This window comes from Oncorhynchus mykiss, chromosome 25 (genome assembly GCF_013265735.2).
Source record: "Oncorhynchus mykiss isolate Arlee chromosome 25, USDA_OmykA_1.1, whole genome shotgun sequence".
NCBI classification, from domain to species: Eukaryota; Metazoa; Chordata; class Actinopteri; order Salmoniformes; family Salmonidae; genus Oncorhynchus; species Oncorhynchus mykiss.
The window spans coordinates 20,425,392-20,452,376 of NC_048589.1; the positions used below are offsets into that span (position 1 = coordinate 20,425,392).

The following is a 26,985-nucleotide window of genomic DNA, read 5'->3' on the forward strand; positions in this document are numbered from 1 at the left end:
GCCTCTAGAAGTGCAAGTGATATAAAACACAAAATATTCATTCATATGCTTTAATGTTTGTAAACATTTTACCTAGCAGCCAACCTGCTTGCAACAATCCCTTGTAATTACAATAAAATACTGTGGAATACAAACCTCTGCCATCAATGGATTTCATTCATTTTGATTACGGTAGCATTTACTTTTTTACAGTATTATAATACAGTACGGTATTGTACTCTGTGTCACTACACAGTACTTGCTTTGATACTGTATTCATATTACAGTAGGTGTGTTTTAATATGAAATATAGAATTTTACTTGCCACCGAGATGCCTGTAAGCTACTGTCAAAATCACGTAACCCCTTTCTACAATCACTGTATCTCTGAAGTCAATCCTGTCATTGCGCAAATAGACATGTCCACACACTCACACACACACACACACAAACAAGCACACACACTATATTGACACAGTCCAATGTTTGAACAAACTCCACAGAGAGATACGACCATCCCCACTGACTGGAACATTTTTAACAGGGCAGACAATTCAATGGAGAATTACGAGAAATATACCGAAAATGGGTTTGACACAGATGAAGCTCCCTTCTATCATAGCCAAGACCAGAAACCAGGTACCATAAACAAATACAATTTTCAAGTATAAAATAATAGGATTTAGATATTAAGTCAATGTGTTAACCTTTTTCTTCAGCGTAATGTGACTGTACATTTTTGTTTTAGTGTGTTTTTGAATTGGCTTTAGAAAAGCTCTTTGAGACAATGTGGACTTTGACACTGCCCATCTCTAAAAGTGTAACCCTGATCCAGTTTGTGCAAATCATACCTTTTAGTAAGCTGTCTAGAATGTTTCACTGAAGTCGTTCAGTGAAAACATGACTATTTTGTGGACCGTTTATAACCTCGACACTCTGATACTGACGGAAATGATCCCTTTCAGTATCTACATTCACAGTACGAGATGGGCCCAGTTTTCCACATTACCGATTGATTACAATATGTTTGGGGCCACTTAGTGCTCTTCTACTGGTTGTTGCCATTGTCCTGGGAGTATTCTGTGAGTATAACCATGTCCAAAGACAAGACTCAACACTAAGTATAGTAATCTCTCACTCTCGATGTACATGTCAATGCAGCATGCATGTCCTGTTGTTTACATAGAAAAAAACTTAAACGTACTACTTTGTTTATGAAAGGCGTTTTTGTCTCTCCCTAGTGATATTGGGTTCCTCTTTGATCCCCACAGGTAATAAAGTCAGTGAGAGTCATCTTCCACTCTATCAGAATTTGACACAGATCAGCAGTGAGCTGGAGCACTTCAGAGCTGTCCAGAACAATGTGATTCACGATAAAGAGGAGACCCAGAGAAAGTTACACAGAGAGCTCACTAGCCTCCACCAACTAGAGATAGCATTACAGCAACAGACGGCCAGCAACGATAACTTTCAGGCGCAGATTGAGAGCCTTCGCAAGGACAAGACGCAGCTGCAGTCCCAAATATCGTCGCTTGGTGAGATAACTTTTTGTGAGGCACCCAATTTAGGATTTGATCTACTGACTAGTCAAAAAACAAAACATCCAATGTGTCTTTACAGAGGTAAGCTGTGGCCTATGTTTGCCAGGATGGGATCTGCTGAACTCAACATGTTACTACTTTGCCATTTCTGATGCCATTGAGTCTAGAAGCTGGGGAGAGGCCAGAAAAGACTGTTTAAGTTATGGAGCTGACCTGGTTGTGTTAGATAGCTGGGAGAAGCAGGTAAGGCATGGACCGGCAGTGCGGATCTTGTTCCTGTAACTGGGAGCGTGATGTTTACTATCATATTTTGTGTGACTCTGAGGGCATTGTATTGGGAAAGTGAGTACTGTTCCAAACTTGGCATTATTGATAATTTAACCAACCTAGTTCAACAGCTTGTTTGTGCATGACTCTCTCTCGTTGTCTGTGTTTGTTTGTGTGTGTGTGTGTTTTCTCAGGACTTTATGAGTAAGGCGATACAAGCATTAAGATACAGTTCAATAGTCAGGTACAACACAGGGTTCTGGATTGGACTGAAGGAAGAAGAGGACACAGAGGGGAGCTGGACATGGCTGGATGGGACTGAACTGACTCAGGGGTAAGCACTGCACAAGTCATTGGAATTGGTTTGTTCAGTAGCTAGTGTTACCATTGTCTATTACTACTGTCTTATTACCTATTACATAGTCTAAAAATGAACCTTGACCTTTGTTCAAGGTACTGGGCAGATGGGGAGCCGAATGATTATAAGAAAGCCGAGGACTGTGCAGCCATTTACTCCAAAACCTATCCCAGGAAGACTTGGAACGATGCCCCATGTACACATGCACTGAAATGGATATGTGAAATGAAAGCAAAGGCAGCCCAGGAATTAAAGTTGTAATAATTTGTCTCATGAGTGTTGTCATATACAAAGACACTACATGTTAAATGAAAATGTATATAACAAAAGTAAATTAAATTAATATTGGGCAATTATAATACATCTCTGATTGTTTGAGGATCTTTCTGTCACACACACACACACACACACACACACACACAAACAAACACTCCTCCCTCCACTCAAACCACCAATGGCTTCACAGTATTCACATGAAGCATTGACATAGGGCAATGACTAAACAAATCATCCACAGGCAGAGAGAATGAGTAGACAGTTGTTTTAGTTCAATATTGGCAGACAGCAGACAGACAAGTCAATGGAGAATTCTGACATATCAAACAATGTGTTGAAAGGATTCAAGGGAACATATAATGAGCTGATATGTCAGGATGATTTCAGCACAGATGGACATCCTCTCCATAACAGACAAGACCAACAACAAGGTACAGTGACCTTTTTCGGAAAATCAAGAGACTAACTGCTCTCCTATAAAATATCAATCCAGGAGCTTGGTGACAGATTGTAGATTTGAGAATGTAATTCTGAATACAGGTATGTCACAAAAATCCTGTGGATTAACCCAAAGCTTATTGCGGTAATACTTGATAAAATTGTCCCTTGTCCAGTGTCCATATTCATGGTGAGAGATGGGCAGAGTTTTCAATTCTATCGATTGGTTGCAGTGAGTCTGGGCATGCTCAGTGCTCTTCTACTGGTCGTTGACATTGGTCTAGGGGTCCAATGTGAGTAGTGTCCTTTATCATTTCACTCTGCTTTAAATAATTAAATGAATAATTCTGTCCTCTTCCTCTAGTGATGTTAGGTCTCTCTTTGGTCCCCACAGACAGCAAAGTCAGTGAGAAGTACGGTCCACTATATCAGAACTTGACACATATCAGCAGTGAGCTGGAGCAACTCAGAGCCACCCACAGTAACATGATCCATGCCAAAGAGGAGGCCTTGACATTGTTGCAGAAAGAGCTCCAAAACGTGTACAAAACCAGCGGGCAGCTAGGGAGTGCCAAACACACTGGCATGGAGTTACAGAGGCAGGTTGAAAGCCTTCAGGGACAGAAGGTGGCGTTGCAGTCCAGCGTCACTGAATTTGGTGAGACTTTTGTATCCTATGCAATATTGTATCTAGAAGAGACATTGAGGAATGTATTATTGGTAGATGTTCATAACAAAATAATTGCTTTGATAATATCCCACTCTGGAGATCTGAAACAGCAGTGCATGCTTATATGGGGGCCTGCATTTGTCACGTTACAACAAAAGTCATGTTTCAATATTTTCCATCTCATTTTATAACAGTGGAAAGCTGTGGCCGTTGTTTGCCAGGATGGAAATTGCTCAACTCGGTGTGTTACTACTTTCCCTTGTCGAACTCCATTCCTCTGAAAACGTGGGACAGAAGCAGAGATAGCTGCATTAAAAAAGGAGCTGACCTGGCAATAATAAATAGTGAAGAGAAGCAGGTAAGTTATTTGGATATATTCCGTATTTCTCCGGATAGGCGCAGCGGTCTAAGACACTGCATCTCAGTGCAAGACGTGTCACTGCAGTACCTGATTCAAATCCAGGCTGCATCACATCCGGCTGTGAGTGGGAGTCCCATAGGGTGGCGTACAATTGGCCCAGCGTCGTCCAGGTTTGGCCGGGGTAGGCCATCATTGTAAATAAGAATTTGTTCTTAACTGACTTGCCTAGTTAAATGAAGGTTAAATATTTTTTTTTTTTAAATATGGTGTAACTTCCACAATGTGTTAAAGAAAATATACAGTACATACCAGGTTAGCATAGATTGAGTAGAACATTCTAGCATTCTCATCAGTTCTATGGAATGTCTCTCTAAGTGAAATTATGTTAATGTCCCACTCCATGGAATAGACCCCTTTACATGGTAAAGGTTTGACACTCTCTCTCTCTCTCTCTCTCTCTCTGTATGTGTGGTGTGTGTCTGCTCAGGAGTTTATCAATAAGGCAATACAAGCATTACGATACAGCTCAGGATCCTGGCACCTAACAGGGTTCTGGATTGGACTGAAGGAGGAAGAGGATAAAGAGGGAACCTGGGCATGGCTTGATGGGACTGAACTGACTCAGGGGTAAGAGCTACACAAGTTATTGGAATTGGTTTGTTTAGTAGCTAGTATTACCATTGACTATTACTACTGTCCTATTACCTATTAATTAATATCAGAGCCATGTAGACTCTGATTAACATAAGTTTAACGTATCTGCTATGGCATGGTATGGAGATAGACAAATTGTATAAAAATGTACCTTGACCTTTGTTCAAGATACTGGGCAGATGGGGAGCCTAACGACGATATGAATAACGAGGACTGTGCAGCCATTTACTCCAAAAACCATCCCAAGGCGACTTGGGATGCCATGAAGACTTGGAACGATGCCCCATGTAGATATGCACTGAAATGGATATGTGAAATGAAAGCAAAGGCAACCTAGGAATTAAAGTTGTAATAATTTGTCTCATGAGTGTTGTCATATGCAAAGACACTACATGTTAAATGAAAATGTTTATAACAAAAGTAAATTCAATTAATATTGGGCAATTATAATACATCACTGGCTGTTTGAGGATATTTCTGTCACACACACACACCTCCCTCCACTCAAACCACCAATGGCTTCACAGTATTCACATGAAGCATTGACATAGGGCAATGACAAAACAAATCATCCACAGGCAGAGAGAATGAGTAGACAGTTGTTTTAGTTCAATATTGGCAGACAGCAGACAGACAAGTCAATGGAGAATTCTGACATATCAGATGATCTGTTTAAGGGAATCTGTTGCTACAAGCAAACCCGGATCCGGGATCCTATTTATAGCCTCAAGCTCATTACCATAACGCAACGTTAACTATTCATGAAAATCGCAAATGAAATGAAATAAATATATTAGCTCTCAAGCTTAGCCTTTTGTTAACAACACTGTCATCTCAGATGTTCAAAATGTGCTTTTGAACCATAGCTAAACAAGCATTTGTGTAAGGGTATTGATAGCTAGCATACCATTAAGCCTGGCATTCAGCATGCAACATTTTCACAAAAACAAGAAAAGCATTCAAATAAAATAATTTACCTTTGAAGAACTTCAGATGTTTTCAATGAGGAGACTCTCAGTTAGAGAGCAAATGTTCAGTTTTTCCAAAAAGATTATTTGTGTAGAAGAAATCGCTCTGCTTTGTTCTTCACGTTTGGCTGAGAAAAAAACCCGAAAATTCAGTCATAACAATGCAAACTTTTTTCCAAATTAACTCCATAATATCGACAGAAACATGGCAAACGTTGTTTAGAATCAATCCTCAATGTGTTTTTCACATATCTATTCGATGATAAGTCACTCCTGACAGTTTGGTTTCTCCTCTGTTCAAAATGGAAAAATGCTCGCACCTGGAGATTGCGCAATAGTTTCGATGGAGGACACCTGGTAAATGTAGTCTCTTATGGTCAATTTTCCAATGATATGCCTACAAATACGTCACAATGCTGCAAACACCTTGGGGAAACGACAGAAAGTGTAGGCTCTCTCCTAGCGCATTCACAGCCATATAAGGAGACATTGGCACACAGCGCCTCAAAAATCTGTCTTACTTCCTGTATGAAATTTCATCTTGGTTTCGCCTGTAGCATTAGTTCTGTGGCACTCACAGACAATATCTTTGCAGTTTTGGAAACGTCAGAGTGTTTTCTTTCCAAAGCTGTCAATTATATGCATAGTCGAGCATCTTTTCGTGACAAAATATCTTGTTTAAAACGGGAACGTTTTTCATCCAAAAATGAAATACTGCCCCCAGAGTTTCATGAGGGATTCAAGGGAACATATAATGAGCTGATGTCAGGATGATTTCAGCACAGATGGACATCCTCTCCATAACAGACAAGACCAACAACAAGGTACCGCAAGGAAAACGTGACCTTTTCGGAAAATCAAGAGACTAACTGCTGTCATTTAAAATATCAATCCAGGAGCTTGGTGACAGATTGTAGATTTGAGAATGTAATTCTGAATACAGGTATGTCACAACAATCCTGTGGATTAACCCAAAGCTTATTGCGGTAATACTTGATAAAAATTGTCCCTTGTCCAGTGTCCATATTCATGGTGAGAGATGAGCAGAGTTCTCGATTCTACTGATTGGTTGCAGTGAGTCTGGGCATGCTCAGTGCTCTTCTACTGGTCATTGATATTGGTCTAGGGGTCCAATGTGAGTAGTGTCCTTCATCATTTCACTCTGCTTTAAATCATTAATTGAAAGATCTTCTGTCATCTTCCTCAAGTGATGTTAGGTCTCTCTTTGGTCCCCACAGACAGCAAAGTCAGTGAGAATTACAGTCCACTATATCAGAACTTGACACAGAGCAGCAGTGAGCTGGAGCAACTCAGAGCCACCCACAGCAATATGATCCATGCCAAAGAGGAGGTCCTGACAGGTTGCAACCTGGTCTAAGAGAGTTTCATACTATTCTGTATGTAAATCTGAGACATCCGATTTAGTTTGATATGTTACATTTCATTTGGTATTGTAATGATCTAACTAGATCATAAAGGAACAATTGTCCAGACAGAGGATTGAGTTTAAGAATTTACGGTTCATTAACCCAAAATCACACAGGCTACTGTTTGGCTGTAGCCCACACCAAATAAACAAAGGATACCCCTATAAAACAACCGTGACCTTCTCTTGTGAAGGCCAGATGTAAGAGAGAGAACAATGGCTAAACCTGGTCTTAACTTCCAATGCTCCATCCAAATTCTAGCTAGGTGGCTAATGGTAGCAACTCGCTAGCGTTAGCTAGGCTAGGGTTTAGGGGCTATGGTTAAAGGGTTAAGGTTAGGGTTAGCTAAAAGGGTTAAGGTTAGGGGAAGGGTTAGCTAACATGCTAAGTAGTAGCAATGTTGCTAATTAGAGATTCAAACAAGCAATTTATGGCTTGCTTGATGTTCGTGTTATCCACCCACCTCGATTAACCATCCTCCTTTCGTTTTTGCCGTAAGTAACCATCTGTTTTATGAAACCATGCCAAATTTAACATATCATTCTAAATGGAGTGCCCCGGTTTTAGGTACAGAATACGAAATGCTCTGAGACCAGGTTGCGAGAGCTCCAAAAGGTGAACAAAACCAGCAGGCAGCGCCAAACACACTGGCATGGAGTTAGAGGCAGGTTGAAAGCCTTCAGGAACAGAAGGTGGCATTGCAGTCCAGCGTCACTGAAGTTGGTGAGACTTTTGGTACTCTTTTGTATGCAGAACAGACATTGATAAATGTAAATTCTTAGGAGTCGATTGACTCGTCTGTTTAAGCTGGAGATATGTTTTTGTATGGGGTGAGTCTGAATCCACCGTATACGCCTAGGTCTGCCTTCCGCACCTGCAATGGAAAATGGCAGATCTACAGCGCTGTTTGCCAGACCAGGAGACATCCCAAAAATCAGTCTTCTCAAAAAATGACTGTAGCGTCCGAACGATACGGTTTGTCCTACAAACTAATATGACCACACTATGGAAAGCGGACTCTCACGAGTCTTCTCCACAAGTGTTGTCTGAAAGTAACCCAGTACTGGTTAAACAAATTCATGAACGTATAGAAGTTTTGTGCCAACAAAAAGAGGGTTTAATATGTGTCCCCCAAAAAATATATACAATATTTCCTGAGCTTTCGTAAATATCTCCTAGATATAGGACAGACACTTCAAAACCTTATTCCTTATGATTTATTCTTTGACTGTTTGTTTTTCCATTTATATATAAAATAACTACAGGGGTCCTAAAATTCAAAATCAAATAGCTAAATGATCCATGACCATGTCAAAACAATTCCATATGTTAGCTTAGTAGAACCCCCTCCCCCAACATTTCCATCAGTTCTATGCAATGTCTCTCTATGTGGAATACTGTAAGTGCTCTTCTCCATGGAGTAGGCCCATTTACATTGTAATGGTTTGAGAGCACTATAAGAGAAAGATTGTCCAAAATTCAGTTACCACTGATTAAATAAGCTTATTTCCTGCCTTGTGTTTGTTTGCTCAGGCATTTATAAGTTGATGCACACAGTGCAGTTTAACTCCGAACCCATGCACATAAAAAGGGTTCTGGATAGGACTGAAGGAGGAAGAGGATACAGAGGGCACCTGGACATGGCTTGATGGGACTGATCTGACTCAGGGGTAAGAGCTGCACAAGTCTTTGGACTGGATACAGGTTTAATCATGATATTCTATGTATTTGTATAGACCAACATGTTAAGCAGTTCTTGGTTAAATGTTTCCACTGCCTGTGACACTGTACCATTATCATTCAGGATAATACCAGAACGTCTAGAAAGTAACCTTTAACTTGGTTTAAAAAGGTACTGGGAAGACAGAGAGCCCAATGACCACTATGGAATGGAGGACTTTGCGGCCATCAAAATAAATCCCATGAAGTTCTGGAATGGTGCTACTTGTACAAGTGAAATGCAATCAAGGAAGGCTTATAAATGACTGTAAAATGTCCATTATTTAATTAAGTAAATACATACATTGAAAATAGGCATTGGAATCAAATGTAAATTGAAGTTGTACATAGCATAAGATTGTATCTGTTGAAATAAATTGTCATACTGTAAAGTTAAACACATAGAAATGAATGAGTTCTGTATCTTTGATTATAACGAGTAATCAAAAACAAACAAGACTACAAATTGTTGTCACATCTGCTCCTGCCACGCCCTCTAGTGCTCATCCGGTGTCTCCTTGACCTGCCAACACTCCCCCAGTGCTCTCTCCCTCTCCGTGTGTGTGCGTGTGTGATTGTGTGGGCGGAGACAGGTGTGCTGGAGTCAGAGCAGATCCCCACCAGCTGCAACCTGTTTCATAATCAAGACCTCTACAAATACTCAGTCCTGCCACTTCCTCACTGCCAGATCGTAATCTCTGCTCATTATGCCTGCTCTGACTCTGGTCCGTCTCCAGTCCAACATCTCGTCATCCTGCTACTCTGTCCTGGATTCCCCACTTTACTAGTCCCTTGGATTCCCCTCCGGACCTGCTCACCCTGTCTCAACCCCTCTCGCTCCAGCCTCAGGCTCCGCATTTGTTTTCCAGCAACCTGCCAGAGCTTCCCCTGACCTGCACTCCATCTCCCCATGTTTCAATAAATACCTTGGTTACTTCATCCCAGTCTCCTCATCTGAGTCTGCTCTAGGGTTCCCCTGTTCCACTCCGCGTAACAATTGTGACAAGAGGAATGGTAGTACAAAAATACACTATAAAAAGATAGCCATATAAATACATTTACTATAAATATTTGTTTCTTCCATGTTCATACTTGACTATGTACATTTACTAATCAGTGCTTAAAAGTACCTTACACTATTCTACAAGCCTGTGAACCAACCATTGAAGAGAAAAACAAGCACATAAAACACTTAAATTACAACTAACAAGACCTACATTGGGCTAGGCAGTTGTAAACTACTGTTTTACAATAATTTATGTGCAGTGAGTTGCCCAAGCCAGATTGCCCTTGGTATCACTTAGCCTGTATAATGTCACCATCAAGTAACAGTTGTGTCCCTGCAGGAAAAATATTTGTCTGTAGATCGTGAAGATGTCTAACCATTACATGAGGAGGCCAGTCACTGTTTAATAGCAACACTCTGACAAGTGAGCTATCGCACAGGTAGACTGGACTTTCAGGTCAGGTGTGTTGGTCAGTAGCTCACAGCACAGCAAAGTGCTGGCGCAGGTGTTTCAAAATCTCTTGGGTATCTACATGCTCAGGGAAGGCATCCTCTGACCTCTGGGCAGCAGTATAGCTACTCTGCAGATCTCCAATCTGGACACAGCAGAAGACAACAGCACATCAATTAATATGATCCCTCATGACTAAAAACGGTCTGTCCTTTTAATTTAAAACAATGCTATGAATGTGCAGGCTGCATGTCAATAGTTAAGTAGATTTAAAAAGTGCTGATGAAGTGTCTCGTTACCTTGTCTGACAGAGTGGAGTAGTTAAAGTGTGGTTCATACATGTGAGGGGCGAGTGATGCAGCGGTCTGGAGGAACGCTTTGGACTGTGAGAAAAAGGAGGAAATCAAAAACAACCATTCTGAATTAGACTATATCAAAACATGATAAACAGTCGACTACTGTAGATGTTCCTAAAGACTTTTTACATAACGTGTTGTACTATATGGAAGACAACCACTGGGTATAATGCCTTAGAAGAGCAAGCCTGGAAGAAGCTTCCACCAGTTGGAAAGAAGGTATGTCATTTATAACAGATTTACTCTCTCAATTATCTTACCAAAACTAACATTTGATAAATATGATATATTTTAGGATCTAGAAATCACAGTTCACTCACCTGCTCAACGTGTCCCTTGCGTAGCTCCAGCACCGCCAGGTTATTATAGGCCTCAGCATGGTCGTTGTTGAAGGCCAAGGCCAGTTTAAAACACTGGTATGCCAGAGTCAGGTCTCCTATTCCCTGTGGGGAGAAACATAAGATGCATGTAACATAAACAGAAATGTGAAGAAGTGATAGCATGCTATATGTTCTAAGCACGCAGCCAGAGTTTGGATCCTGTCCAAGAGAAACCAGTAAGCATACAGAAGAGGGTGCTGTAGAGTAACTTCATGCAGTAACAATAACATCTGTGTGTGCCAAGCTAACGCACCACAGCTACGTGTCCAATGTTGTACCAGACGTCAGCCTGCTCCTCATCGTTGGCCACTAGGGCCAGAGCCCTCTCGAAGGAGGAGAGGGTCATGTCATACTGCTGGGCATAGAAGCAGCACAGTCCAAGGTTGTTATACAGCTGGCAATTATATACTCCCATCTGCAGCAGCCGTCTACAGGAAGGGAGGGTTAGAAGGAAAAACAACTGTAAAGTCAACGCAACCACACAAGGCATGTGTATCCACTGACATGATCAACATTCTTTAATATCGCACTGGCATAGCCATAATAATCAGAGTAAAATGAGGGAATTAAAGGGAGTGGTGTGTGTGTGTGTGTGTGCGTGACTAACCTGTAAAAGCGCAGGGCGACCTCAGGCTGGTCCGTGTAGAAGTGATTGCTGCCTATGCAGGCGATAGCCTCAACGTGAGTGTTGTCCTGCTTCAGGACATCTTTGTAGTACTCTGTGGCTGAGGTGAAGTTATTCATCTCCTGTGAGAGACGCAGATAACAGATACTATTAAAGACAGATTTTGGACCTCCTGATCAACCTGCATCTGTTCTCTCAATTGACAGTAGAATTATTCAATAGCTACTAGAGATGCAAAACAATTAGGCTCCAAATTCCAGGGCAATCAGCTGATAATTTCAGATTACACATCTGACATGCCTATTTCAACTGGTGCTTTCTTTAAGCAAAAGAACGCTTCACAAACAAACAACAGAAAAGGAATCATGTCACGTGCCTCGTGAATGCGAGCAATTCCTGCTAAGAGAGTGACCTCCCCAGGAAAGTGGTCCAGACCTTGCTTGAAGAGGTTCAGTGCAGTTATAGGCTGATCAAGCCGCTGATACACCTGTTTTAGTGGCAAAACAGAACAATAAGTATTTTTATATAATTTGTGACAAATATAGGGTAGTAGATCGCTGTAGCTCGATGTTCTGCCTGTGGCTATGGAACCCTGACCTGTTCAACGGACGTGCTACCTGTCCCAGACCTGCTGTTTTCAACTCTCTAGAGACAGCAGGAGAGGTAGAGATACTCTCAATGATCGGCTATGAAAAGCCAACTGACATTTACTCCTGGGGTGCTGACCTGTTGCACCCTCGACAACCACAACCACGTATTATTATTTGACCCTGCAGGTCATCTATGAACATTTGAACATCTTGGCCATGTTCTGTTATAATCTCCACCCGGCACAGCCAGAAGAGAACTGGCCACCCCTCATAGCCTGGTTCCTCTCTAGGTTTCTTCCTAGGTTTTGGCCTTTCTAGGGAGTTTTTCCTAGCCACCGTGCTTCTACACCTGCATTGCTTGCAGTTTGGAGTTTTAGGCTGGGTTTCTGTACAGCACTTTGATATATCAGCTGATGTAAGAAGGGCTATATGAATACATTTGATAAAAAACAAAAACCTATTTGGACTTATAGAAACAACTCGCCGTTGAGTGACGCACCACGTGCTATCTGCTACAGAGAAGCTTCGTGTCATGGTTAATCCATACTGTACACACAGTGGTTTTACACTTGTAGCTACACAGTATTTACAGTGTTCGGGACATTGTAGGTTGTATGTTGTTACCTTGGCCAGATAGAGGTACGTGTCCACCACCTCCTGATGATTGAGAGCAGATCGGAACTGTTTTTCTGATTCCCGGTGTAAACCAAGTCTGTCAATGAAAGCAGTCACAATGTAGTAGAATTGTAGTGGTAGTATAGTATAATAACAGTTGTATGAGATCTAAGTAATTATCTAAAGCTTTACCTGTAGTAGCATTTCCCCAGCTGGACTTTCCACCACCAGTCTTTAAACTGAGCATTCTCAGTGGCCAGAGCAGCCAGGTCTAAAGCCTGTACACAAACAAAAGGTACAAATGGCTTTAGAGTGAAACTTACAAACAAAAGCAACATGGAAAGCCAAAGACACACGCTAATAGAGTGGGTTTAACAAGTGACATCAATAGGTGATCCTAGCTTTCATCTTGATTCACCTGGTCAGTCTATGTCATGGAAAGAGCAGGTGTTCCTAATGTTTTGTAAACTCAGTGTATATCTGTATTGGTAACTCACATTTTTAACATCATTTTCATGATGGAAGATGTACTCAAATAAGGTCTGGGGGCAGAAAAAAAAAAAAACACAGAAATTGTCATAACATGTATTGAACCCAAATAACCCAAATAAATACAAGTACAATGACAAAAATATTTTTGGAGAGACAATGTTCATTGCCTTACATTCATAAAAATACTCTTACCTTGGATAAATTGGGCTTCTGGGCATATTTAGCTAAGTTGAGTCTAGATAAGTTTATAAATGGTCCCTCAGGATTGGTCAACATGGAGGCTGTTCCCAGCCGGACAAATCTCCCAGACGCACTAGTGACAGGACGGGCAGTGTGTGCCGTGCGAGGGGTCCTGATGGCTTGTTCCATCGTCCCTGGTCTGCCAGACTGAGTACTGGGCCTCACAAACCCTGTGATAGGACGTCCCGATTGGGTCATGGGCCTAGAGTCAGGACAAAAAAAGCTCAGTTCAGAACTAATCTGATGCTTTTCAAGGAACATAAGGCTCCCCATGACTCAATTTCAGAAACATTGTTACAGTAATTACACAATTTCAGTAGGGGAAATGCTTTGGGATACTTAACACATACAAGATAGTTGTGAATTCTCAAATGTCACATACCTGATGGCTGGAGTAGGTCCACCTCCATGGCTTGTTCCTGGAAGCCTCAGTGATGTCCCAGGGCCTGAAAGAAAGCCTCATTACAGTACATTCAAAGAGCTGAGAACATTTTGGACAGATTTTACCAGATCAGAATGGTAATATATTTTTCTGATTGAGACAGACTGAGATTCAGTAGGCTGTACTGTGGGTATGGTCAAGAGTTTTTCCTGACCAATTGGCCTGACCAGAAAAAAAAAAAATAAACTCTTGGCCCTCTGGGACAGTTCAGAGTTCAGACTTACGAGCAACCTGTGCGATGGAGCTCTCATCCAGCAACATCTCAGCGATCCCCTCCTGGTCCACCTCCACCTCATCAATGTACACCATCTCTGTCAGAGCACGGGTCTTCAGACTCCATGCAGCCTGTCAAAGAAGTAACAGGCGTGTTTAGAAGGCATATTTACAGTGATTCAGATTTTATTTTACAATGTGATGTTACAAGGTATGGAACTCCAGTACAGATGTACTACAGATATTTCATTCATTTAGCTATCCATTCTATTTGTATTTCAACATGCCAGGTTAGAATCAGCATGGCAAGGAAGAGGTTACCTCAGAGATATATGATGATGAGTCAGGTTCCTTTTAATACAGCAGTGAGTGAAATTATGAGAGAAGAGGTGAATACAGATTTGATGCATACATTATAGAAATCACATTTCAAGAAAAAGGAAGCTAAGAGTAGCTAGATTAACTAAAAGTGAGATGAAATTGACAGCGGGGCACTAGCTAAGGTCTCTAAATTTGCCGTACATTATAGCAAGGCTAGCTAGCTAGTTAACAAGTAGATTTTTCTTGCAACCAATACTACCTAGCTAGCTAACAATGTGCTAGCAAAACAGCTAGTTAGCCAGCAAGCAAGCAATGGCAGATTTTGCAAGCATGCTATCAACATTAGCTTGCTACTGCTAGTTAAATTGGATTAATGCTTGGAGCTGGCTAGCAGAGCTAAACTAACTAGCTAGCTAGCAAGTTCAGTTTATAATTACCTGGTCGTATGGACTGTCCTCCAATATCTTCGAACAAATATTGGAACATGGTTGGAACTTCCGTCTTCTAAAGTAGCTCCATGCAAGAAACAAGGGATCCATAGGTATCTCCATTTTGTCTTAACTGCTTGTAGTGCTAAAATTAATGAAGAGGTAGCTAGTTAGCTAGCTAGGTAAATTAGAGCTTAGATATCAACACTAAGCTTGTTGCTTGAGCAGCAAGTGTCCTGTCACTCCCAGCAACGGAGGAGAGGGGAGGTCCTCTTGTATGTGCACTTGATTGAGCTCGCTCAGCATGCCGGATGGAGGTGTGCACTGGCACTGCTTTTAAGACCATCCCATCCAGTATAGCACGAACTCTCCCCACCCGGTGCATTGATTTTTTTTAGGTATTTACCGCGAGAACAAATAGTATTCTCTAAAGTGAAGCATGTTCAATGGTTTTCCTCAAAAACCTTTCGAGCGCTTTTTTGTATTCAAGTTTCATTCGCTAAAATGTGACCTTTATTTAAGCACCCACTGAGTAGACAGCGACTTTATTTAAAGTAGAAGCTGTGAGGATAGGAGGCAAAAGTATCATAATGTGAACCTGAATGCGTGTTTTATTTAAAAAAAATCCAGTTAATGTTTTGAATGTCACTTTCAACAGCATTGATATAGTCTCTGAAACATATAAGTATACCTACTTCCCGTGGGATAGAGCCTTTGCATAGATAGAAAAACTACTGCAGAATGTTGAAGAAATGTGCAATGGGGTAAAATATTAAACGGTGACGCCATATACTTGGATTGACAGCTGTCAAAATCTTCCTGTCATTGACCTCACAACATGGTTAGAGCACATTCTTTATGGAAGGAAGTTCATGTCCAATTATAATGATTGCCATTGGTCCGTGAACATCCCTTCAAACGCTAAATAGATATTTGGGAATGTGATTGGACAGATTGTTGATCTATCACCAATGTAGATAACATTTGGGGGAGGTGCTTGTAAGTAAACGCGAAAACTCCATCTTTATAGGATTTGACAAGAGCTTCGACCTGCCTCGACTCTCAAGAGAGGCAGCTAGCCTAAGGCTGAAGTAGAGGTAGATATATGGTTTTCACTATGAAAAGGATGGCATAGTTAACCATTTTAATTAAAGATAAGCATATAATCTCGAAGTAAAACTAGATTCAGTTAGACTATTATGCACATGGCACTCGAATGCCCGCTGTTACCGCTTGTACCGGATACGATGCATTTCCAGTGGAACTAAGGGATACGGGATTGAATGAAATCCGTCTTGGTGAATGAAGAAATATAAAAAACTCTCGACAAAAAAGAAATACGGACATGGCTGACAGGACCGCTCCGAATTGTCACCTGCGACTAGAGTGGGTTTACGGGTATCGTGGACATCAGTGCCGCAACAACCTGTACTACACAGCGGCCAAGGAAATTGTCTACTTCGTCGCCGGTGTCGGAGTAGTGTACAACACACGGGAACACAAGCAAAAATTTTACTTGGGACACAACGATGACATAATCAGGTAATCCCATTTGCAGAAACTCATTCATCCACAGATATACCGAGATTAAAAATAAAACGCGACGACATGGCCAACAAAAAACACACGAAAATGATCAAGTTTATATTTCTGGCGAGGAGATACTTTGCCTAAGTATCTAATGAATCGAGGTTATGAGTAGTAATATGTGACTAACGTTATACACTTTCAAAGAGTGAAAATGTTATAGTTTATGAAAATATCAGAGTCCTAACTTGTGAGCTAACTAACCTCTTTCAGCACCTACTGGATGGACAGCCACTTCATTAAAAGTAGCTTTCGTTTCAGCACCTATTGAGCGACTTTGATCAAAGTAGAGGCTTTGGGGAGGGAGTAATGATTTCAACGTGTTAGTTGTCTTGAAGGATGCAGTTGCTGTATCATATCTCTGATACCGTTGTTTTTTTTAGGAGGAAAAGGTGAGACATTTTATCAAAGGATTCTGAACAGGATTCCAATTCCATGTACAATATGTTACGAATTTGCTAAATATATGATATGTTACGAATTTACAAAACGTATGCTATGTTACGAATTCTAGCTAGGCTAAGGGTTAAGTTTAGGAGTTAGCTAAAAAGCTTAAGGTTCGGGTGAAGGGTTAGCTAACATGCTAAGTAGTTGCACATGTAACAGTATAGCTTCCGTCCCTCTCCTCACCCCAACCTGGGCTCCTCTGCACACATCAACCACAGTCACTCACGAAGCATCGTTACCCATCGCGCCACAAAAGCCGCGGCCCTTGCAGAGCAAGGGGAACAACTACGTCTAGGTCTCAGAGCGAGTGACGTCACCGACTGAAACACTCTTAGCGCGCACCACCGCTAACTAGCTAGCCATTTCACATCAGCCACACAAAGTAGATAAAAAGTAGTAAGTAGTTGAAAAGTTGCTAATTAGCTAAAATTCTAATGTTGTCCGTGATGAGATTCGAACTCACAACCTTTGGGTTGCGAGACATTCACATTATACAACCACCCATCCACCTGTCATAACCATCTGTCTCATGTAACAATACGAAATGTAACATATCATAGGATGATCTCTGCATGTGTGATTCCCACCATGAAGCATGGAGGAGGAGTTGTGATGGTGTGGAGGTGCTTTGCTGGTGACACTATCTGGGATTTATTTAGAACTCTAGGCACACTTAACCAGCATGGCTACCACAGTATTCTGCAGTGATACGCCACCCCATTTGGTTTGCGCTTAGTGGAACAGTCATTCGTTTTTCAACAGGACAATGACCCAAAACACACCTCAAGGCTGTGTAAGGGCTATTTGACCAAGGACAGTGATGGTGCTGCATCAGATAACCTGGCCTCCACAATCACCTGACCTCAACCCAATTGAGATGGTTTGGGATGAGTTGGACCGCAGAGTGAAGGAAAAGCAGCCAACAAGTGCTCAGCATATGTGAGAAGTCCTTCAAGATGGTTTCAAAATCATTCCTCATGAAGCCAAGAGTGCAAAGCAGTCAAGGCGAAGGTTGGCTACTTTGAAGAATCTCAAATCTAAAATATATTTAGATTGAACACTTTTTTGGTTACTACATGATTCCATATGTGTTATTTCCTATTTTGGAGGATTTCACTATTATTCTACGATATAAAAAATAAGACAAAACCCATGAATTAGTAGGTGTGTCCAAACTTTTGACTGGTACTGTATCAGAAGCATATGTGTAGTGGAGGTAGTTCAGTGAATCTCATGCCATGAGTGTTCTTGTCTGAGACCTGAGGACTTGTGTTGGCTCTCCATGCTTAGACTTTAGCTTGGTGAGCTAATACAGTCTTGTGGTGTGCAGATTACTGTTTCGGGTTACCTCAGAGGTAGGGCTCAGGGGAAGCAGTGCGGAGCAGGCACAGAAGACAGAACTGCAGCTGTTTGGCGGGCAGCTCTCGCTCACGCTGCACGAAGTCATGTGAAAAAGATGCAGCCGCCTCAAATAGCAGTAGGAGGTGCAGTCATCTCCCTCCTCACTGTGCTGTGATTACATTTTCTATGACGAAACAGCCACAGAGGAAAGCTCTCTGCAGTGAATGGAGTCTAACTTTCATTTCTTAGAGTCAGTCTGTGTTTTATTCAGTCAGAGTCAGACTTTATTCAGTTCTTCAGTTTGTCTTGTAACTATGTTTAGATTTGTTAGTGTTTTGTGTGCTGGATGAATTCATTCCTATCCTAATATATCACCCTGCTGATGTTATTTTGCCCTGTGGCGTTCTCAGTTTGCCAGTTTTCCAGTCTGACTGTCTGACTGACCGAGGAGAGCTAGTTAATGGCCAGGTTAGGAACATGAATGAAAGACCATTTCATTGGACTGACTAGGACCTGTTCATTCTCATTGAGTCGCGCCCAGCATTGTACTTTGTGGTACTGTCTTGTCTATCCACTCCACTACAGTGTCATGGCTGTCCACGAGAATCCAATTAGGTCAGATCAGGTTTGCAATGAATAACTTCATTCGGGGGGGGGGGGGGGGGGGAGAGAAAGAACTGGTGGGGGTTAACAACTCATGCCCTGTTGTAAATCAAGGAGAGAACATTCAGCTCTCCCTCTCTAAGGTTCACCCTAGGACACAAGGAATGTCCTTTGTTTCATCAGACCTTTTCCCGCTGAAACTCTAACACGTTCAAAAGCGAATACTGGAACAATATTTCTAACGTAGAACGTGGGGAATGGTCAGAGGTGATCTATAGAACACTCATGTCATTTTCTTTGTTATTTTGTGATGTCATACAAAAATGTATAAAGGAAATACTGTAACTTGGAAAGTATACCCATTACATGTATGAAGTGTCCATCCTATGCGTTGTGCATGAAATATGAAACGTTATGAAAGTGTTTTTGTTAAGAGAGGGATGTGATTTCTGAAGCTATAAGAGATAATTGTTTTACATAAGCTTTGCACAGTGACAAGTCACGCCCCTGAGTGAGGTCAGAGAGCGTGTCAGCCTGACGGAACCGCCCCTTTTGAACAAATTGTTTAAAATGATGGGTTAAGAAAAAAACACATCAGACCAGAGAGACGTAGAGCTGCAGGTTACGTTTAAAGTTGTCTGAACTCTGAATCTCAACACGAGGTTGAAACGATGAACTCACCTCCCGGACAATCACTAGTACGGCTGATTAGCTGTCCTAATTTAAGTGGGACCATTCTACTACTCTGTTCAAACCATCTTATTACGCTACTCTTACTGGGAACCATCAACACGGCTGGCTAGCTTATCTTCAAAGAAGCATCTTCCAGAGATAATGGATGGAGAATAAACTCTGTAGTTCTGTTCAGGACTACACGACAAATCACTGGATACCATACGACTGCAGAGGAGAACAACAGTAGAAGACTCCCTTTTGGACAATCAAAGGCTTACAAGCGTGCCGCAAAAAGGCCCAACCCCCTTTCCAAAGCAGCCCGGTTCCGAAAGAGATACACGGCGAACCAAGGCATTTCACATAAATACATTCATGATTTCTTACTCCAAGCAGGCAGCGGTTCATGTGCAATTATAAGATTAATATTTTTATTTTACCTTTATTTAACTAGGCAAGTCAGTTAAGAACAAATTCTTATTTACAATGACAGCCTACCCCAGCCAAACCCAGACAATGCTGGGCCAATTGTACGCCACCCTATGGGACTCCCACTCACAGCCGGATGTGATGCAGCCTGGATTCGAACCAGGTACTGCAGAGATGCCTCTTGCACTGAAATGCAGTGTCTTAGACCACTGCGTCACTTGGGAGACCACTGCGTCACTATAAGTGAGTAGCTTCTAAATGTACCAACGTTAAGTGTCTCTGTCCCTCTTTCTCGCCCTTTCCATGTCTTTTGTAACAAGCAGCCATATTGTATCAGTCCGCTAGGGACCTGTTTCTAATGTATTAAGTGTGTATGTTTATCCTGTGTTCCCATTTAATTAGATAGTAAATAAATAATTAAACCAATTTGTGTAGTACTGACTCACGTTTTTGCAGATGCAAGGAAGTTATGACGGTTCAGAATGATGATACAAGGTTATGATTAAAAAGTTGACTGTTTAAAGGTCTTTAACTATCACATCTGTGTAGTTTAATTCAGGAGATGGTAACTCTTCAAAGAACTGCTCTCGCAGGGCCCCAGATCCTAATGAGTTAATTGTTCCATGATTCATTTAATCGGTAACAATTAAACCTATTTAGGTAACTAGATAAATAAGTCTTCAGATTCATGTTAAAGTCAAGTCATGACAACAGTATGTGTTTTCTGTCCTCTAGTCTGCAGTAACTACAGTATAAGTGTTGTCTGTCCTCTAGTCTGCAGTAACTACAGTATGTGTTTTCTGTCCTCTAGTCTACAGTAACTACAGTATAAGTGTTGTCTGTCCTCTAGTCTACAGTAACTACAGTATGTGTTTTCTGTCCTCTAGTCTGCAGTAACTACAGTATGTGTTTTCTGTCCTCTAGTCTACAGTAACTACAGTATAAGTGTTTTCTGTCCTCTCGTCTACAGTAACTACAGTATGTGTTTTCTGTCCTCTAGTCTGCAGTAACTACAGTATAAGTGTTTTCTGTCCTCTCGTCTACAGTAACTACAGTATGTGTTTTCTGTCCTCTAGTCTGCAGTAACTACAGTATGTGTTTTCTGTCTACAGTAACTACAGTATATGTGTTTTCTGTCCTCTAGTCTACAGTAACTACAGTATAAATGTTGTCTGTCCTCTAGTCTACAGTAACTACAGTATGTGTTTTCTGTCCTCTAGTCTGCAGTAACTACAGTATGTGTTTTCTGTCCTCTAGTCTACAGTAACTACAGTATGTGTTTTCTGTCCTCTCGTCTACAGTAACTACAGTATGTGTTTTCTGTCCTCTAGTCTGCAGTAACTACAGTATGTGTTTTCTGTCCTCTAGTCTGCAGTAACTACAGTATGTTTTCTGTCTACAGTAACTACAGTATGTGTTTTCTGTCCTCTAGTCTACAGTAACTACAGTATGTGTTTTCTGTCCTCTAGTCTACAGTAACTACAGTATGTTTTCTGTCTACAGTAACTACACTATGTGTTTTCTGTCCTCTAGTCTGCAGTAACTACAGTATGTGTTTTCTGTCCTCTAGTCTACAGTAACTACAGTATGTTTTCTGTCTACAGTAACTACAGTATGTGTTTTCTGTCCTCTAGTCTACAGTAACTACAGTATGTTTTCTGTCTACAGTAACTACACTATGTGTTTTCTGTCCTCTAGTCTACAGTAACTACAGTATGTGTTTTCTGTCCTCTAGTCTACAGTAACAACAGTATGTGTTTTCTGTCCTCTAGTCTGCAGTAACTACAGTATGTGTTTTCTGTCCTCTAGTCTACAGTAACTACAGTATGTTTTCTGTCTACAGTAACTACAGTATGTGTTTTCTGTCCTCTAGTCTACAGTAACTACAGTATAAGTATTTTCTGTCCTCTAGTCTACAGTAACTACAGTATGTTTTCTGTCTACAGTAACTACAGTATGTGTTTTCTGTCATCTAGTCTACAGTAACTACAGTATAAGTATTTGCTGTCCTCTAGTCTACAGTAACTACAGTATGTGTTTTCTGTCCTCTAGTCTACAGTAACTACAGTGTAAGTATTTGCTGTCCTCTAGTCTACAGTATGTTTTCTGTCTACAGTAACTACAGTATGTGTTTTCTGTCGGACGATCTGCCCAGACTATCCTCATTGACCCCTCTTTGCGCTAACTCTTTTGACTCATACATATGCTGCTGCTACTGCTTATTATATATCCTGTTGCATAGTCACTTTACCTCTACCCACATGTACATATCTACCTCAATTACCTCATACCCCTGCACATAGACTAGATACAGGTACCCTCTATATAGGAAAGTTGTAGTTATTTTGGAGTTATTCCGCGTGTTATTATATTTATTTTATTATTTTTCACAATTTTACTATGCCTTGTTGGGAAGGGCCAGTAAAAAAGCATTTCACTGTTAGTTTACACCTATTGTTTACGAAGCAGGTGTCAAATAACCTTTGATTTGAAATACATCGTTACAGTTGTTGGTTAGCTCCCTTGCCTTGGATGTTCCTCGGTCAGTAACTAAAATGGTTGATACTAAATTATTTAACTTCATATGGAGGAATAAACCTCATTATTTAAGAAAAGCGGTAATATGCAGCACCCAAGGTGAGGGAGGGCTGAATGCTCTGGATTTAAAACCTCTAATATAATATTTTAGATTAAATGGATACAAAACTACATGAATTTGTGCCTGAGGCAGATGCGGTGCGACTCGAGTTTCGCCATCAGGTGGAAGTCCTCTCTCTGGTCAGTCTCATCGGAGGAAAGAAAGGAGAGAGCAGGGACGATGAGAGGCGGACCCTGTGCTGCTCTGTCCCTCCCACCACTGAGACTAATGCCGTGTTCAGAACAACTGGGAACTCAAAAATCTCCAACTTCAATGCGTTCAAGACAACTGGGAACTCTGAAAAAAACGAGATCAGACTGGGTAAAATTGTTTTGAACGGTCATCCAACTCGGAAACTCGGGCATATTTTTAGAGCTCCGACTTTCCGAACTGAAGTTCACTGACATCATGATTTGATCTCGTTTTTGCCAAGTTCCCAGTTGTCTTGAAAACACCATTACCATCATATGCAGGTACCATCAGTCCAATCAAATAAAACAGCAAATTATTTCAATTTCTGCTCAGCTGTGCCTTGTAAGTGCTACACCAACTGATCTATTTTGTTGTCAAAGCTAATAATGGTCTGAGAAGAACAATATTGGCAGGCCAGTCATATAGCCAATATGCTGTGATTATGTATTAGGCCTACGGCACAAACCTCATTCCTACAGAACCATTTTTATTAGGTTAATGTTTTTACGTCATGATGGCTAACCCTGGAGATGCCTTCAATTTCCACCGAGTTAGGTAAATTTGCTTCTTTTTTTTGTGCCTCTCATGTGGAATGATCTCCAAAACTCTTTCAAGTTGGTGGAGTTGGTTCCTCCAGGGCAATTCAGGTGGATGTTAGAGGGCCTTTTTACTGAAGAATGGGTTTGTTTCTATGAGGGATTTTCCGGTGCATGTGATGTGCATCTCAGAATGGTGAGCACAATCAGTGTGGGCTTGGGGGGAGGCCATTGTGTGTGTGTGTGTGTGACTGGGCCATTGTGGGCTTGAGGGAGGCCTTTGCCTAGTCCTGTGGGTGTCCTTGGGCATACACCTGCATTTTGAATGTCTGTATTTTTTCATGTGTCATTGCTATGGTTACGCCACCAATATCATTAATGCCCTGAAGTATGTGCCAAGAAGGGGAAGAGAAACCAAGTAAAGATGGTCGTAGACAGACGAAGTAATATTAGGAAAAAATAAGTGGCAGAATACCAAAATACGGGGATCATATACATAAAGAGGATGACTATGTATGTTGTGTCAAACTGAAACGGTATATAAAGGGATCTCTTAGTCTGGGACCAACAGTTGTTCCATGGTCCAGCTCGGCTTGTTACTTTGTAATAAAGTCTAGATTGAATTTACAAGCTCCGGTGTCTAAGAGATATTTTTAAGAAGTATTTTCACGACATTTCATATGATTGTGTTTTTCTGTTTTTGTGTTTGCCATTCATGTATTGTGTAATTGATTTATATATATATATATATATACAGTGCCTTGCGAAAGTATTCGGCCCCCTTGAACTTTGTGACCTTTTGCCACATTTCAGGCTTCAAACATAAAGATATAAAACTGTATTTTTTTGTGAAGAATCAACAACAAGTGGGACACAATCATGAAGTGGAACGACATTTATTGGATAATTCAAACTTTTTTAACAAATCAAAAACTGAAAATTTGGACGTGCAAAATTATTCAGCCCCCTTAAGTTAATACTTTGTAGCGCCACCTTTTGCTGCGATTACAGCTGTAAGTCGCTTGGGGTATGTCTCTATCAGTTTTGCACATCGAGAGACTGACATTTTTTCCCATTCCTCCTTGCAAAACAGCTCGAGCTCAGTGAGGTTGGATGGAGAGCATTTGTGAACAGCAGTTTTCAGTTCTTTCCACAGATTCTCGATTGGATTCAGGTCTGGACTTTGACTTGGCCATTCTAACACCTGGATATGTTTATTTTTGAACCATTCCATTGTAGATTTTGCTTTATGTTTTGGATCATTGTCTTGTTGGAAGACAAATCTCCGTCCCAGTCTCAGGTCTTTTGCAGACTCCATCAGGTCTTCTTCCAGAATGGTCCTGTATTTGGCTCCATCCATCTTCCCATCAATTTTAACCATCTTCCCTGTCCCTGCTGAAGAAAAGCAGGCCCAAACCATGATGCTGCCACCACCATGTTTGACAGTGGGGATGGTGTGTTCAGGGTGATGAGCTGTGTTGCTTTTACGCCAAACATAACGTTTTGCATTGTTGCCAAAAAGTTCAATTTTGGTTTCCTCTGACCAGAGCACCTTCTTCCACATGTTTGGTGTGTCTCCCAGGTGGCTGTGGCAAACTTTAAACGACACTTTTTATGGATATCTTTAAGAAATGGCTTTCTTCTTGCCACTCTTCCATAAAGGCCAGATTTGTGCAATATACGACTGATTGTTGTCCTATGGACAGAGTCTCCCACCTCAGCTGTAGATCTCTGCAGTTCATCCAGAGTGATCATGGGCCTCTTGGCTGCATCTCTGATCAGTCTTCTCCTTGTATGAGCTGAAAGTTTAGAGGGACGGCCAGGTCTTGGTAGATTTGCAGTGGTCTGATACTCCTTCCATTTCAATATTATCGCTTGCACAGTGCTCCTTGGGATGTTTTAAAGCTTGGGAAATCTTTTTGTATCCAAATCCGGCTTTAAACTTCTTCACAACAGTATCTCGGACCTGCCTGGTGTGTTCTTTGTTCTTCATGATGCTCTCTGCGCTTTTAACGGACCTCTGAGACTATCACAGTGCAGGTGCATTTATACGGAGACTTGATTACACACAGGTGGATTGTATTTATCATCATTAGTCATTTAGGTCAACATTGGATCATTCAGAGATCCTCACTGAACTTCTGGAGAGAGTTTGCTGCACTGAAAGTAAAGGGGCTGAATAATTTTGCACGCCCAATTTTTCAGTTTTTGATTTGTTAAAAAAGTTTGAAATATCCAATAAATGTCGTTCCACTTCATGATTGTGTCCCACTTTTTGTTGATTCTTCACAAAAAATACAGTTTTATATCTTTATGTTTGAAGCCTGAAATGTGGCAAAAGGTCGCAAAGTTCAAGGGGGCCGAATACTTTCGCAAGGCACTGTATATTAGTGTCATTGTTGATTATTGTCCTCTGAGTTGAACTCTGATGGTAACTTGTATCTGTACAAGGTGAACTTAAATTAAAATATAAAATCAAATTATATTGTCATATGCGCCGAATACAACAGGTGTAGTAGATCTTACCGTGAAAGTCCTTAACCAACAATTCAGTTTTAAGAAAATAGAGTTAAGAAAATATTTACTAAATAAACTAAAGTAAAAAAAGAACACAATAAAAAAACAATAATGAGGCTATATGCAGGGGGTACCGGTACTGAGTCAATGTGCAGGGGGTACCGGTACTGAGTCAATGTGCAGGGGGTACCGGTACTGAGTCAATGTGCAGGGGGTACCGGTACTGAGTCAATGTGCAGGGGGTACTGGTACTGAGTCAATGTGCAGGGGGTACCGGTACTGAGTCAATGTATGGGGGTACCGGTACTGAGTCAATGTGCATGGGTACAGGCTAGTCGAGGCTATTTGTATATGTAGGTAGGGGTAAAGTGACTATGCATAGATAATAAACAGTGAGTAGGGGGGGGGGGGGATTCAATGTAAATAGTCTGGGTAGCCATTTGATTAGTTGTTCAGCAGTCTTATGGCTTGGGGGTAGAAGCTGTTATGGATCCTTTTGGACCTAGACTTGGTGCACCGGTACCGCTTGCCATGTGGTAGCAGAGAGAACAGTCTATGACTTGGGTGACTGGGGTCTTTGACAATTTTTTGGGGCCATCCTCTGACACCACCTAGTATATAGGTCCTGGATGGCAGGAAGCTTGGCCCCAGTGATGCACTGGGCCGTATGCACTACCCTCTGTAGCGCCTTGCGGTCGAATGCCGAGCAGTTGCCATACCAGGCGGTGACGCAACCAGTCAGGATGTTCTTGATGGTGCAGCTGTAGAACTTTTTGAGGATCTGGGGACCCATGCCAAATCCTTTCAGTCTCTGAGGGGAAAAAGGTGTTGTCGTGCCCTCTTCACGACTGTCTTGGTGTGTTTGGACCATGATAGTTTGTTGGTGATGTGGACACCACATCTTATTTACATTGGTCTAATCAAGCACACAGGCCTTTAGATGCTGTGACACCGTGGGGAGATTGGGCGTGGGTGATTAGGTTACTGTAAACTTAGTATCGTTTGATTGGTCAATGGTGGTTGGTTTTACACCTTCAGATATGAAGGGCTGTTGTTCTCTCTTGTATCCTGTCCATGGAGGAAGGTTGTATGATCAATTCTCATTTCCTAGACTTCTAGTTCTCTGGTCTAATAGGCATGTCTTTGTCCATACTTTGTCTTGTAAGTTAACCTTGGGATCTACAGAATATGCCTATAAGTATGCTT

The 26,985-nt window shown here is 41.4% G+C and overlaps 4 protein-coding genes and 1 long non-coding RNA gene across 8 annotated transcripts in view; 4 read left to right on the forward strand and 1 right to left on the reverse strand.

Moving 5' to 3' along the window:
* Positions 1 to 452: 452 nt before the first annotated feature.
* Positions 453 to 2,501, forward strand: LOC110505558 (C-type lectin domain family 10 member A). 2 transcript variants are annotated; one of them, XM_021584855.2, is made up of 6 exons: positions 453 to 618; positions 945 to 1,061; positions 1,251 to 1,514; positions 1,600 to 1,763; positions 1,982 to 2,121; positions 2,241 to 2,501. In XM_021584855.2, the coding sequence occupies exons 1-6, from the start codon at positions 462 to 464 to the stop codon at positions 2,404 to 2,406; spliced, it is 1,008 nt and encodes a 335-aa protein (XP_021440530.2). In that variant the 5' UTR covers positions 453 to 461; the 3' UTR covers positions 2,407 to 2,501. The 2 variants fall into 2 exon arrangements, with proteins under 2 accessions (XP_021440530.2, XP_021440531.2); XM_021584856.2 differs by having other exon boundaries at positions 2,252 to 2,501.
* A 97-nt stretch (positions 2,502 to 2,598) lies between these two features.
* LOC110505557 (C-type lectin domain family 4 member K) lies at positions 2,599 to 4,996 on the forward strand. Its single transcript, XM_021584854.2, has 6 exons — positions 2,599 to 2,852; positions 3,036 to 3,152; positions 3,254 to 3,517; positions 3,724 to 3,887; positions 4,378 to 4,517; positions 4,713 to 4,996. The coding sequence occupies exons 1-6, from the start codon at positions 2,726 to 2,728 to the stop codon at positions 4,879 to 4,881; spliced, it is 981 nt and encodes a 326-aa protein (XP_021440529.2). The 5' UTR covers positions 2,599 to 2,725; the 3' UTR covers positions 4,882 to 4,996.
* A 2,233-nt stretch (positions 4,997 to 7,229) lies between these two features.
* On the forward strand, positions 7,230 to 9,597 carry LOC118944247. Of its 2 annotated transcripts, XR_005039539.1 has the most exons (3): positions 7,230 to 7,662; positions 8,473 to 8,609; positions 8,792 to 9,597. It is a non-coding gene; the product is annotated as an uncharacterized LOC118944247 (long non-coding RNA). The 2 variants fall into 2 exon arrangements; XR_005039540.1 differs by lacking the exon at positions 7,230 to 7,662 and having other exon boundaries at positions 8,166 to 8,609; positions 8,744 to 9,597.
* Positions 8,922 to 15,142, reverse strand: LOC110505556 (tetratricopeptide repeat protein 8). 2 transcript variants are annotated; one of them, XM_021584853.2, is made up of 14 exons: positions 14,827 to 15,142; positions 14,390 to 14,419; positions 14,080 to 14,200; positions 13,796 to 13,859; positions 13,366 to 13,615; positions 13,179 to 13,223; positions 12,874 to 12,959; positions 12,691 to 12,778; positions 11,853 to 11,963; positions 11,459 to 11,598; positions 11,105 to 11,279; positions 10,792 to 10,914; positions 10,415 to 10,498; positions 8,922 to 10,260 (listed from the first exon to the last, which is right to left on the reverse strand). In XM_021584853.2, the coding sequence occupies exons 1-14, from the start codon at positions 14,938 to 14,940 to the stop codon at positions 10,144 to 10,146; spliced, it is 1,548 nt and encodes a 515-aa protein (XP_021440528.2). In that variant the 5' UTR covers positions 14,941 to 15,142; the 3' UTR covers positions 8,922 to 10,143. The 2 variants fall into 2 exon arrangements, with proteins under 2 accessions (XP_021440528.2, XP_036818574.1); XM_036962679.1 differs by lacking the exon at positions 14,390 to 14,419 and having other exon boundaries at positions 14,827 to 15,138.
* Positions 15,143 to 15,827: 685 nt separating this feature from the next.
* The window catches only part of LOC110505559 (echinoderm microtubule-associated protein-like 5), a 59,221-nt gene continuing 48,063 nt past the window's right edge, over positions 15,828 to 26,985 (forward strand). The window contains exon 1 of the mRNA XM_021584857.2: positions 15,828 to 16,359. Coding sequence (XP_021440532.2) covers positions 16,163 to 16,359 — 197 coding nt within the window. The 5' untranslated portion in view covers positions 15,828 to 16,162. The remainder of the gene's footprint in view (positions 16,360 to 26,985) is intronic.